This window comes from Panthera onca, chromosome A3 (genome assembly GCF_046562875.1).
Source record: "Panthera onca isolate mPanOnc1 chromosome A3, mPanOnc1 haplotype 2, whole genome shotgun sequence".
Lineage (NCBI taxonomy): Eukaryota > Metazoa > Chordata > Mammalia > Carnivora > Felidae > Panthera > Panthera onca.
The window spans coordinates 73,806,894-73,821,015 of NC_138341.1; the positions used below are offsets into that span (position 1 = coordinate 73,806,894).

A 14,122-nucleotide genomic window follows, 5' to 3' on the forward strand; every position below is an offset into this window, starting at 1 on the left:
CTTGTACATGACCTCTCTGACAAATCAGGAAGTGGCATCAAAGACTGTCCTGGAATCCAAAGGGGGTACTACTGCCTGCCTTTTATCTCCTGCCTCAGAAAAGGAGACAATACAGAAGGACCAGCTGGGTCTCCGCAGCCCTGTGCAGTCTACTGTGCCAGCTGGTCAAACCCTCTGACTCTCTATCCACAGTCCAGGACACAAAGACCTACACCCACTAACCTACCCTTTGTAACAATACTCACCCCTGCTGTGGGTAACACACTCAGAATGATATTTTCCGTCCTATTCTCTGATAGTCTATTTCAATTTTTTCTTAAGAAAGAGTTCTATTTCACAACCCACGAACGGGTCTCAGCTTCCGATGGGAAAGCCACAGCTCTAATCCAGGGGCTGACTGAGCTGCCCATCTATAGCCACCCCCATCAGCTTTCTCCCTGGGACTCCCTCACTTGGCCTTTTCAGTCTCCAGACACTTCCTACAGTGGCCTCAAAAGTTGGCAGCTGGTGGCTCTGCAGTTGGGGCTGCTGTTTCTGCAAGATTAGCTCAGATTACAGTGCTGGGCCCTCCTTGCTCAACCACACCCTTCCAGGGTGACAGGTTTTTAAAGTTCTTTTCAGTCGTTCTCCTTCCAGTGATACACTACTTTTTTAATATCTCCTTTACCTATGGCAGTCCTGTAACTTCGCCATGAACCCCACAGAGACCCCCTCCACGCCCCTGCCATTCCAGAGAGGTTTAGTGCAACCTGGTGTATCATAGCACCACTGCCACCTGATGGAACAGGTATCTCACAGCTGAAGGTTCTGGGGCACAGGGAGCTTAGGGGACCTGTTCGAGGCCACCTGGCTAGTGACAGGATGGAGTTTCTAACCCAGGTCTCCTGAGCCTACATCTGGATCTTTCTGAGCTACTTGATTCACAGCTGCCCTCTGTGGGTCTTCACTCTCTTCCTCTCTGACCCTTTGGAAAAAGGAGGCAATGAAGGTTCTAATGTGTGGACCCTTTGCTTCGGCTTTCCGGAAGTAAGGGAAGTGTTCCCATGACTTCACAAGTTCCTAATGGCTCTCTGGTCTTCCTGACCTGGTCCCTGCACAGACAGGCTTCTGGCTTACACACTTTGCTCTTGCTTGGCTGCCTTCTGCTTCAAGGGCTGCCTCATTCATCTCGCATGGGGCCAAAGAGGTTGTACCCCTGGCATTTCATTCTCTTCCTCTTCCTGGGAACCAGAGAAAGTTCCTTTCTGAACCTCTCCAGTTTCTCCTCAGTCCCTTCCCATGGGGCCCAGGGCCTGTTGTCAACTGCTCCACTGAAAATGCACTTTTCCCTTCCCAGGAGGAACAGGACGAAACTTCTGTATTTCCACAGGCTAGCGGCAGGATTCCTGGCACTCTGTCTTCCCTGCCTCTTAAACACTCATCTTCCTGGCTCTGGCCACCCCTGAATCTGAAAAATGGAGGTAAAAACAAAAGCATGTGCTTTCTGAGAACCTGCTGTTTTGAAGGGTCTGTCACAGGGATAGCTGCCATTCATCAGGTACTTGCAATGTGGTAGGCAGCAACACTGCTCAGCTCTGGTGTTCACAGCCACCTGTAAAGGGTGGATGTGACAGTTTCCATGGTACAGATGAGGCATGGAGAGGGCAAATTACACCCCTAAAGTCACACAGCTACTGAGCGGGCAGGGATTTGAACACGATCCTCTCTGTCTCCAAAGCCTGCACTATTTGCACGGCCTCATACCGCCCCCTCGGGAAGAGGCCCAGAGACAGCATACAGACCTTTCAAAAGAGGAGCATGGTCTGCTTTTCCATTTTATAACGGCCTTCTTGTGCGAAACACAGCACACATGCACACCCCCAGCTCCTGTCCTACCAGGGAAGTTTCACCTTTTTAAATTAAATACATTTTAAGTAATTATGTTTGGAGGGAGACTAAAAAATATTTACATCTCTTTCCTTCTTGCCCCAAAACTGGTTGGGGACCTTAGCAAGACATCGGCCATGGCAAGGCAGGAGGCTACCACAAGCAGCAGCAGTTACTGGGTCAGAGCCTGGGATGCCCCTCCACCCGCCACCTAGGGGAGCCTCAGGCTAAGCCTCGGGGCCAGTACTCTCCCACCTGACCCCATACCTGACCCAGGAGCAATCATCTTGCATCAAACCCCACGTCAGCCAGCATGTGGCCATGCAGGTCCCTCTGCCTGGTGCCCTCCTTCCCCCACCACTACCCGAGGACAACCTGGCTCTCAGACCCAGACCTAGCCTAGGGTGTCCCATGCTGGCTCTGGGCATGAGGACAGGACGTGGGGACAGCAGGTGCTCCACCTCTGGGCACATGGCCACCGAGGCCGGTTTAACCCAGCACAACTCGTTTTTCAAATGTCCCAGTTTCAGCCTCCTTTCCTGCAACCTGGGCCAGGTTGTCCACCCCTAGATTTCTGTCCCCAGCTCACGGGGCTTGGCTGGGCAAAGGCTGGGGCTGCTGGGGGCTGTTGTGAGCCAGAAGAGCTGCAAAGGCAAGAGACAGAGGTGGCATCAGATGCCTTTCACAAACTGTGCTCCATCCCAAGTACTAGCACCCCTCTGCCCACCGAGGTCAGACCTATTCTTCCTGTTTGTGGCCCTGCAAATAGAAAGTGCTGGGCCACCCCTCTCCCGGCCTCCTTGGAGAACAGGCTGCCCTTAGCTACCCACGGTCTGCTCTCTGCCCATGCCAACTCGGAACCTGAGAACCACTGAACCAGAGGCAGACTTTCCACACTCATCCCTCCCAGCCAGCTGGGGCGGGAGTCATTCTATAAGATATTAGCGGACACCTAACCACATGCAGGGTTCTTTGCTGGGGACAGAGATGCGGGGTGCAGTGTGGTAAGGAAAGAAGCTCCCCGACTATTGGGAAGAGAAGTACCACACAAGGCAGAATTGGTTGCCCAGTGATTGGGCTCATCGGCAAGTAGGATCTATCCAATAAGCACCAGACATTAACTCTGACCTGGGGTTTAAGAAAGAAGAGAGACAGTTTCTGCCCTCAAGAAACACTGGTGATTACAATGTAATGTGCTAGGTGTCCAAGGCAGGTATAAATGGGACTTTAGGGAGGTGCAAGGGTTCCAGGTTAGGGACGGCCACCAGGAGGCCTGGCCCTCCAGCATGTCCTGGCTCTAGTCTGGACCCAACTGAAACCCCATCTCAAACCAGCCCCCAAAGCCGTGCATGCTTCTCAGCTGAGGTTAAACAGCTCACCCTCCTCTCTGATTCTGATGACAAGTCTGCATGTTTAAGTTTCCTTTTGGGCTTTTCTATTTATGTTGTCATTGATGACTTTGCTCCTAACTCATCTGATTTCAATTTGGACTGATTTGATCCTAATTTTATTACCATGTAATCTGAATGCATGTAATGACTGTAATTATGCTGCTGAGGGAAACAGCTCCTCCACGGTGGGAAGACCTAAATTTAGGCTTCCTGGCAAGGGACTGCTGGCTGGGTGGACACCCACAGCCACCTCAGAGCTGGCGGCCTATGAGAGGACAGAGGCCCTCCCCTGCCCCAGCTCAGTGAGGCGGGTATTTGGGGCTTTGTCCCAGGGATGGGCTTGAGGCCCCTCTCAAGAGCCTCAGAAACATGCAGGAGTATGAGCGAGGGGTCGGTGAGCCCCCCTTCTCTGCACCCCCCGGCTCACACCATAGCCCTCTGTTGCGGTGCTGAGTCTGGGTGTCTCCTCTCTGCCGACACCCACAAACCAACCATGTCTCCACAGCTCCCCACTTCTAAGATGCAAGACACCAATAGTCCCCCTGCCAGGATTTGGGGAGCAAGGAGTTTCCCTGCTAATCATAGCGTGGGGAAAGCAAGCAGTGATGGAAGAACCCACCAGTAGCCTGACCCTCCACAGTCCAAGGCCACCTCCTCTGTGAATCTCCTTGACCCATCTAGCCTTCTACATACTTTATGTCATTTATGCCACATATGAGGAACAGACTGTAATTATTTCCATTTTACGAATGAGGAAACTGAGGCACAGCAAGGTTAGTACTTTACTCAAGACCACCCAGGGGATGGGCAACAGAACTTTTACCCACATCATCACAGAGCCTCTTCCAATGCCTGGAGCCTGTTATAGGTCCTTCTGCCAGATTTCTCCCTCACTAAAACCACCCTCTAAAGCCTGGGGCCGGCCGGAAGCCATGCTTCCCCTTCCCCCCCACCATTCACAGCGAGTGGGGCCATGCAGGGTCATGCAGGCACTACAGCTACAGGAATCTGAGACTCCAGAGACAGAGGGGAAGGTGCTGTTTCTTCCCTGCTCCTCATGCTTGGGGGTCAACCCTCTCTGTGGCAGACAGGACAAGGCCCACTGGGGCTGTGAGGTGGGGACGCAGGGGAGGGTCGGGGCCAGTTTCTAGTCCCCGGAGGGACTTGGCGGGAAGGGTTAGAACACGAGTCTCCCTTTCCAGGGCTGGATACCTAAGGAAGTGGGGGGGAGGGGGTGCGGCAGCAGGAGCCGGACAGGCCGCTAATTCTGAAGCATCTGCTGTATACCCCTGGAGCCTGGCCCCTGCTGCCCTGAACAAACTGGGCACCCAACCATGGTGAGGGTGGGCTTGGGGGGTTGGGACAACAGGCAGGGGAGGACTGTGTATGGCAGCAGCTTCCTTTGGGGAGCTGCTGGGCCTGGAGGGCAGATGAAGGAACAGGGGCTATCTTGCCTGCAGAGAGAAGTGGGCTCCTGCCAACCTGAAGGAGCAGATGTACTTGTTCTAAGACAGCCCCTGACATCAGGAGGCTGATGTGGGCTTAAGGAAGGAGAGACCCTTAGGAAGTGAGCTCCTAGTGAGAGGAGACACCATGCAGAGGCCCTGCCTCAGGACCCCATAGACTTAGAGCAGCCACCACAGGAGCCTGGGTTGGTGTGGGAGGGGGGCGGGGGTGCTACAGGCCCAGCGCCTATCACCTGCTTCCGTGAGGGCCTCAGGGCCTGCCTGCAGTAAAGCCCGTCCTCTGGGGAGAGGGCTCACCGGACAGTTCCACAGCCCCAGCAGAGCCCCAGGCAGGCAGCTGAGCACAGGGCAGGGACCTGTAGGCTGGAGCCCAGAGGAACGAGGGGCTGACAGAGGAGGCTACCCTCTAGTCCTGCCCACACAGAACTGCACCCTGCAGTAATGTGCAGCCTCTATGCAAACGATGGTTGGCCCAGGTGCTCCAAGTCCCGTCCACTACTGCCCTGCTGGGCAGGTGGCAGGCCCTCTACTTTTGATTCTACATTCGGCTCTCTGGAGACCACAGCTCAAGGCTGAACCACAAAGCTGACACCGTCCTGAGTTGGGGGACCTGCTGCTGCAGATGGAGGCTGCTTTTCTCAGATTTCCCCTTCCAGGCCTATCTGCCTCACAGCTTCCCTCACGCCCCCACCCCTTATACACGCAGCAGGATTGCATGCCTCCATCCCATGCTCACCACCACCCTCCCGCAGGAGCTGCCGGAATCTGGACCCTACCCCCACGGCTCACTCACCCAATGCAGGGACCCGATGCAGACCTTGGCGGCCATCAGGGGCACAGTGGGGTCCGAGGGCCGAAGCTTCATGCATTCCCGCAGCAGAGACACGGCGTAGGCTGACTGCAGAAGAAAGGGCAGGTGACACCATTACTGACAGCCCTGGGCCTCAACAGACTGGGTGCCTCATGCCTACGGCGGGGGAGGAGCTCCCAAACCGCCAGTCCTTGCTCTGTACCCCTTTCCTCCCAAGAGCCAGGAAGAGGGCCCAGTGAGAGGAGCACAGGTCATGTTGGTGGACAAATCCCTCCTGGGCCTCAGGTTCCTCATCTGGAGAATGGAGGCTGTGACCTTTGCCCAGAGGTGATGTGCCAACAGCTAAGGTAACAGCAGTTGGAAGCTCTTCGGAAGGAACTCAAATATGAACCATGGAAATTTTAGAGGCCAAAAGGGGCTCTCTCAAACTTCTGAGTTCAATAGCCTTGGTTTACAGGGGACGGGATGACACCAAAACCCTGCAGGAGCTGGAGGCAGGGCTGTGGTGGGGAGATGAGACGAGGCATAAACGCTGGCAGAGGAGGAGGAGAGAAGTCTAGCTGGCAGAGCCAAAGAAAACCTCCAGCCAGGAATCTGAGGCCCCACAAGCCTCCAGGGACTCAGCCACAGAGATGGGGCCAGAATGGACCTGTTGACAATGGCTATATGTGGAGGGAGGGCCAGGAGGAGAGACCATCCGCAGCCAGGCAGCAATACGACCAATCACAATAATGAGAAGAACACCAGCTAACACTTACTTAGATCTTACTATGTACCAGGCACTGTTATAAATCAGGGCCAAATGTGGCCCTCTGTCTGCTCTTGGAAATAAAGTTTTATTGGAACTCAGCCACACCCATTCATGTATGTATTGCCTACAGCTGTTTTTATGACAGAGTGGAGTAGTTCCCACAGAGACTACTTGGCCTGCAAAGTCAAAAATATTTACTATTTGACACTGTATAGAAGGTCTGCTGTCCTCCGTGCTAAGTGCTTTATAAATATTAAGTCATTCATTTTTCACAACTCTTCTATGAGGTAGTATGCTATGTCCCTATTTATAGGTGAGGAAACTGAAATGCAGAGAAGTTAAGTAGCTTGTTCAAAGCCACAGTACCCATAAGTGGCTGAGCTGGGGTTTGAACAGTCTGGCTCTAAGCTTGTAACCACTGCCCTATTCTGCTCTGTGGTGACTACCTTGGCAGAAGAAGCCTCTGTCTCCCTGCCGCACGCGCGCACACACACACACACACACACACACACACACACACACAGTCAGGGCTTCTGACTGAATCCAACACTTTTCCAAGAAACTCAGCAGTGACAGCACCCCAAGTGTGCATACTCCCATGGTTGTGTGACCCCCAGGTAGGCAGGCAGGCAGGCAGGGGCATGCGTGTGTAACTACAATTCCCACATGCTAAGCCCTGCTGCGAGTCAAGCTTCCTCACCATTAATTAGCTTTCACCCTCCCCAGCAACTCCGAAGGTTATCACTGAGGAAGTGGGACTCTGTTAGGCTTACTTGTCCCCAGCTCAGTGTGAGAGACTGGCAGAAACAGACATGGAACTCAATATCTGTGTCCACCCTAGACCCCCAGCCTCTCTCTAGCTACCCCTCCTTTCTCAGCCCAGACATGACAGACTGAGGCTCTGGGCTCAGGCTTATTAGGCCAGTTCCAGGTGTCCTAGTCAAGGGCCAGTTCCCGGCCCAGTACTGGGCTGGGGTTGTGGGGTCACTGCAGGAAGGCGGAAGAGGTCATGACTCTTGCCTATCAGGTGCCTGCACAAAGGTCAGGGACCGAAGACAAAAGCTACCATTCCCCACTGCTCTCTTGGGAACCACAGGACACACGAGGGTATGAGACCAAGCACAGGAGGGTGTCAGCAGACGACCTGTTCTGGCAGGCTGGGAGACTGGCCTAGGCTGCAGGATGGGAGGTGTCGTGAAGGGCCTGAAGGGGCTGCCAGGAGATGCACAGCTCCTGTGAACGCAACTCCCAGCACCCCCCGCCACGGCCCCCTGTCCACACAGCACAGCAAGCCTCGGGTTCTCCTTGGCCTCATTCCCTGGCTGCTGGCCTCTGCAGGGTTGAAGTGTTCGCTGACCTTGAAATAAAGGTTCTATAACCCTGACAGTCCATGTTCACCACACACAGACCACAAAATGCTGCTATTTAAGGAGCCATCTGAGGACTCCACAGTCACGGTTGGCAGCTTTTTTTTTCTTTTTCTTTTTTTTTGTCCTGCTGGTTACCTAGCAACGCAGCCAATGTGACTGCTGAGGAGACCAAGAGAAGGAGCGACCTAAATCATGTCATGGACCTCATCGTTTCTTCCTGCAGGTTGAGGTGTCAGATGTGTTTATATTGGCCTGGCCTCACCTTCGGCACAAGTGCAGGTACAAGAACCTTGATTCCTACCTTAGGCTTTGGCAGAGGCCAGCTCTGGCCAATGTCGAGAGCTGCCTGGGCCAACCAGGCAGACTGAGCTGGTGTGCAGGTTCCTGAGGGGAGTGCAGAGTGCGTTTCCAGAACAATCTCCTGCTACACCAAATGCAGGGATGGGTATAACCCAGTGTCTCCAGACTGTGGGGTCTCATGTGCGAGGAACTCCCGCACCTATAAGCACCCCAACTCCCTGCCTATAAGCCCATTCTCATGCCCACCTTGCTGGTCTGTGAAGGAACCAGGCCCGAACACCAACTCCCTGGATCCTGGGACGTGCCAGACTGCGTGTGGACCTCTCTGATCTCTGAGCCTGGCTCTTCTCAGTAAGGAGGTTCGAGATCCTGTACCTCCCAGACTAACATGACACCTTCTCCTGAGACTGGGGGGCTTCCTGGAGTACCACCAGATATTAAAGCTAACTTCTGAGTGTGATACATTCTTCTGAGAGGGGTCCCCAGCTTTCCTTGGCATCTCAAAGGGGGTTCATGATTCACAGAAGGGTGAGGACCACTGCCCTGGCCCTGGGCCTCTCCTCCTGGTTCATGCTCACTATTATGAGACTAGAGGCTCTTTGTTTCCCAGAGTCGGGAAGAAGCTGTCACATGCCCCTGTGAGCTGTCTGCCCAGGCTCTGTGTAAGCTCCAGCCCTCCCTCAGGCCTCACTCTGTCTGTGGCTTGAACTCCCCCTGAGCCTTGACAGGAAGGACCCTGCTGAGCACAGAGCCAGGGTACATCATGTCTGTGCATTTAGGAGGCTCTGGGAGGTCAACTTGATGGGGGAGGGGAAGAAGTCTGGGAAGACAAACTTGATAGAGGGGGGCGGGGTGGTGCAGGGGTGGGAGGCTCCCCAGGTGATTCTCACCATACTCCCCTGGCCCATTCCCACCTGTCAGGCTGCAGCCCCTGCTCTTCTTCCTCTTCCCTGCCTGACCCGGCCAGCATGGCTTCCATTTGTGGGGGAGATGCTGGCAAGCCCAGGAGGGCCCGCCTCGGAGACGAGCTGCAGGGCTAGAAATGGCAGGTGGCACAGATGGGCGGGGGAGGGGGCAGGAATTCCCTCAGCCCCACAAAAGGGCTCTGGGTGTTTACAGCTCTTGGCACGATTTGCAAGCTCCTGCCACCTTATTTCCTGCATTCATAACGTCCTCGGCTCTAACACCCTCAGCACCCAGCTCCGGAAAGGTTTTCCTTTCATGTTACTGCTGAAAATAGAGGCTTATGTAAGTGTAATTCTCATCAGAGGAGAAAGCAGGGGGTGCTGGAACAGGGCTCAGTGGGTAGAGTGCAAAGGTGGCCCTGGTGACCTGGGATAAGGGCAGTCTCCCTGCCCCCGCCCCAGCCACATCCTCTGACGCAGTCCTCCCTCTGAACTCCCAAACTCCCACGTGGGAGCTGCTGTTCTGCTCCACCCTCAACCTCTCCCTCCCAGGCAGGTCCTTCCATGGGATGGTCCTTTCCTGACACCACACTCGATGGGCAGGAAGAGAGCTACGGCCCAAATGGAACAACATGCTCCTTGCCCAGAAGCCTTGTTCCAGGCCTGTTTCACACAGTGGTACTCAAGTCACACAGGGAAATGCTCCGATGCCACATGTGTGCACATGTACTAGGAGAAAAGCATCCACAGACTCACACTGCACACCTGGCACCTCATAACTCACAGGGGGACACCAGAGTCACACAGGGGTCTGTGTGTGACCCTCTGGTGCCCCCCACTCTCCTGGAGATTAAAACCTGATGCGGGACATTTCTGAATCACCGCCACACCCTCCACTCACCTCTGGGAGGGACCAGAGGAGAGCAGAGGCCCCATGGGTGGGGCCCCATGGGTGCAACCTCCCCCACCCCACACACGCCCCGGGTCTTACCTTCCCACAAGCCACCATGGAGAGGGCCACTTGGTACCAAAGGTGAAATTCTTCAAAGGCAAACTTCATGGCTCGCTCCAGGCACTGAGGAGAGGGGGCTGGTCAGCACTTCCCCACCAGGGGTCCTCCCCTCCCAGCCCAGTTCACTCCCTTCCAGGGTAACCACTGCCCAAATCACTTCCTGGAGGAGGCTGTCTTCGGCCCACACTTGGTTCCCGTCAGCAAACGCCAGGCATCACCTGTCCCTGCCACAGGCATGCTGGATGACTTTGCACAAGTCTCTTACCCTCTCTGCCCCTCTGTTCCTACCTCCACAATGTGTGAAAACCTTCTAGGGTGATGGTCAAAAGTGAATGAAATTGGGTCTCGGTTTTTAAATTTTAAACATCCCATAAAAACGATAAGTGACATTCATTATTGTGCATGGTACCATTCTCAGCTTTTTACATGTATTAACTCATTCATTCTCCCCAACAACTCTGTGAGGTGGGTTCTCTCATTATTCCCATTTCACAGATGAGGAAGCTGAGGCTTGAATGACTTATCAGGGTCACAGGGCTAGTAACTGGCAGAGCAGGCTGACTACAAAGCCCCCCAGATGGAAAGGCTTTTTCTCGGTTCTGCTATTCTCTATGACCACCGAGAAGACTGACTGCCCCACCTGCCTGTCCAGTCCTGGGCAAGCCCGAATCAGGGGTGGCCTGGTGAGATCCAACAGACAATACAAGTGCTTCCAGGCGATGGAGGCAGAAGCCAGCATGTGAGGACAGGATTCATCATGTGGCCGTGGTCAGGCGGGGTGGGGAACAGAGGTGAGGTTACAGGACCAGACAGTATGTATTTAAGAGCTCGCTAGCCTGGGTTCACTTGCTGGCTCAACGTGCACTCCCACCGCCATCTTGGGCAAGAAAGCATCTCTCTGGGCCTTGCCTTCCTTGTTGGTAAACTCAAGAAAATACTACTTAAAGAAGGTATCCTCTGAGAGCACCTTGCGTGGCACCTGGGGCAAGCAGGAGCTCAGCAGATGTCACCCACCCCAGGAACCCCGTAAACACATGGGAAGAGAATCTACTGCCAAGAGGCCTATCCCTAGTGCCACCTTTGATCCCAGCCCAGATTGGAAAGCTCAAACATGTACACGTGCCATTCGCACTGTGGGGGACGGAGAGAGGGACGGCTTGGTGCTCTGGTCCTTCCATCTCCACCCCAGACAGGCACCATCCCTAGAGCGTTGCCCGGCCAGTGTCTGCTCAATAGATTGGGGGTGCTCTGTCTAGCTTGGGTGGGAGGGGGCCCAGGTTCCCGACACACACCAAGCTCAGAACCTTGTTGGGAGAGGCAGTAATGAAACACCAGTGTCCTCTGTGGGGGAAACTGAGGGGTGGATAATTTTCCCTTTGTGTTTCTCTATGCAACGCCATGTGTTTTTTTTCAAAAGAAAATCACATAAAAACACTAGTAAAACAACTGAAAACCAAAACCCCACCCTGCCAGTGATGAGCAGCTCTCCCAACATTGGAAATGGAATGGTCCCAAGCCTGGTCTCCCAAGAACTGAGCTGTACCCCTTGGTGGAGGCAGGAAAGGGACAGAGGAGGAGGTCCTTGGTGGGCCACCTGACTTCTGGGGAGGGGTGGGCCACCGTACCTCAGAGAGCATGACGTACTGGCCTCTTCTGCCCAGCGTGATGCTCAGGAGGTCATAGATGGCTGCAGCGTTCCGCAGGCTCACTGCCCGGTCCTCCTCCTGCTCCGGTGCTCGGCTCAGCACCACATCTCGGGTAGCCTGTGGGGGAACGTGGTTTGGGAAAGAGCAAGGACAGAAAATAAGCAGCTGCCTGCCTCCAAGGCCCGGTGACCATCACCCTTACATTGCTAACCCAGGCCATGCTCCTAAAATCAGCCAGAGCCTTTCCCCATCCCCATGAAGGCCCCCATGAAAGAGAGAAAACCCTCTACTCATAGCCCAGGTGACGAAGCAGTTCTGAAGGTTCCTGCTATTCAATGTTTTAGTCTGCAAAATCTCAAACCTACAGAAAAATTTCAAGGATAATGGCACTGATCACATTTGCCTGTCTCTAGTATATCATCATCATCATAATAATAATAACAATAATAAAGTCATTATGGTAAGATGACCCTTTGCCCCTAAATACAAGAGGGCATTTTTTTTTTTAACAACCACAAGAGGAATGCCAGTATTTTAGGAAATGTAAAACTGAAACCTCTCATACCAGCTCACAGTCAGATCTTACCACCTGCCCACTGCTGGTCTCACTAGAAATTTTCTCATCCCAGAAACCAATCCAGGACCATGCCCTGCATTCGGGGAGTACGTCTCTTTTGTCTCCTCTCATCCAGAAGAGCCCCTCAGCCCTCGTCTGTCTTTCAAACACTGGCATTTTTGAGGACATGTTTATGTGTTTTGTGGAACAGCTCCTTGTGTGCTTGGAATTGTCCACTCACAGAAAGAGCTTCAGGTAATATCTGGAACTGTCTAGATCAGGTGGGTGGTTCTGCTGCTTGACTCACAGGAGGGGAGCTTGGGCTGTGGCTCCTTGGTGTCCTCTGCAGGTCCCCCGAGTCCCTCTGATAAGGACTCCTCCGCTGCTATACTTCCTTCCCATCACCCTGTGTCCAAACCAGACCCTATCCTGACTCCTTCTGACCATGGAACTCTCATGAGCTCCCTAAGAAACCTCTCCCATAACATAGGGCCTCTGTGCTTGGTGTCCAGCACTTAGGAGTTCAGTAGCTCAGAGTTGCCAGGTGGCTACTGGGTGGGAGGGTGGTGGTAGGGGGCGGGATGGGGGGAGGAGAATGGGAAAGTGTGCTTTAGGAGTAGGTGACTGTACAATCTGTATCGCCTGAAATCTCCCCCGTGTGGATTTAGGACCCTCTTTTTCTATGGCCTGTGATCCCACCCCCTCTTGTAAACCTGTGCCCTGGGGACGACACTCAGGCTCGGCAGTAATTCAACACGAATCATGGTTCTTCGAGCTGAGCAGCAACAGGGCAGGGACCAGGCTAGGGATGCTCTGGGACCTCTGCCTCCCCCAGCCCCCACCACACATACCTGAGCACTGTATCTGAACTGAAGGAAAGCTGGGTTCCAGCCAGATGTCCCTACTGGCAACTCTCAGTATCCTCCTCCATCTGTATTAGGGACTGAGCCCTCTTTTGTATGTTGGGACCCACCCTCTTCTACTTTCCCACACAGGACCTCAGAACCAAGGATGCTGGGATAAAAGGAAACTTAAAATGACAATCCTTCCTGTCCAGAGATGGTCCTCAAAACTTCCACCTGGGAAGGACTAATAACCCCTCCTCCAGGTCAGGGGCTGAGGCTCCCAAGGGCAAGTGGTTATAGAGGCAGAAGAAGGTCAATGGCCTTCAGACTGCAGGCTCTGAAAAGTGTCCTGTTGTGCAGGCCTGAAGTGCATTCCCACAGTCTTCTGGAAGCCAAAATGCCTGTAAGACCCAAGGAAGTAACTCACCCATGGGGGCATTTCAGGAAGGCAAGGCAGTGGCCAGGGGCTCTGATGGCTGTTCCTCCAGCCACAATAGGTGAGGGCTGCCAACCCTCCCCCCCGCCCCCACCATGTACATGTACCAGTCCCAGGAGAAGGCCGGAGAGGCCAGGAGATCCCCAGAAAGGATGAGCACTGGTGCCAGCTGGATAAACAAGAGCTGGTCAACTCCAAAGGGTTAAGGGAGAGGAGCAGAGAGGGAAAGTGCCAGAGAAATCCCTCTCCTTCTCAGTGAAATCCACCCACACAGGCACCATCAGGAAGAGAGAAGAAATTCTGAGAGTCTTGGCAGGAGCTATTTCTCTAAGCAGAGCGGGAACACAACACTGGCCATGTACCTCCCCCCTTCCACCACTTCCGGCCTTCCCCTCCAGCAGCTCCCCAGCTCTGGCCACTGAGGGTGGGGCCCAGAGAGGTGACTTTGCCAGGCAGCAATGACAGGGGTGGGGGACAATGAGAGGACGGGAGGTACAGACCCTGCCCTCAGGGAGGGGCCGTGGAACCTTCTGGAAGCAGCAACAGTACTTGCGCCCAGTGGAATTTGACCTAGAGCTTGGGTGGGAGAGGGGTCCTAATGGAAAGGGGGCAACACTGGCAGCCTGTGGTGGAGTGGGGTTGGGGGGCTTTTCTGTGGGGAGTGGGGAGATGCCTGGCTGGGCACATGCAGGACCTAGGAAGCTACCCATGCATACCAATATCCTTCTGGGGATGGTGAGCAGTGAGCTATGACCGAAGCCTCAACT

At 54.2% G+C, this 14,122-nt stretch overlaps 1 protein-coding gene across 2 annotated transcripts in view; it reads right to left on the minus strand.

Annotated features, from left to right (window-relative positions):
• The window catches only part of TTC7A (tetratricopeptide repeat domain 7A), a 120,546-nt gene that overhangs the window by 52,525 nt on the left and 53,899 nt on the right, over positions 1–14,122 (minus strand). For both annotated transcript variants that reach the window (XM_060606522.3, XM_060606532.3), the window contains 3 exons: positions 11,498–11,635; positions 9,852–9,935; positions 5,517–5,621 (listed from right to left, as the gene is read on the minus strand). In XM_060606522.3, the coding sequence (XP_060462505.1) occupies positions 5,517–5,621; positions 9,852–9,935; positions 11,498–11,635 (327 nt within the window). The remainder of the gene's footprint in view (positions 1–5,516; positions 5,622–9,851; positions 9,936–11,497; positions 11,636–14,122) is intronic.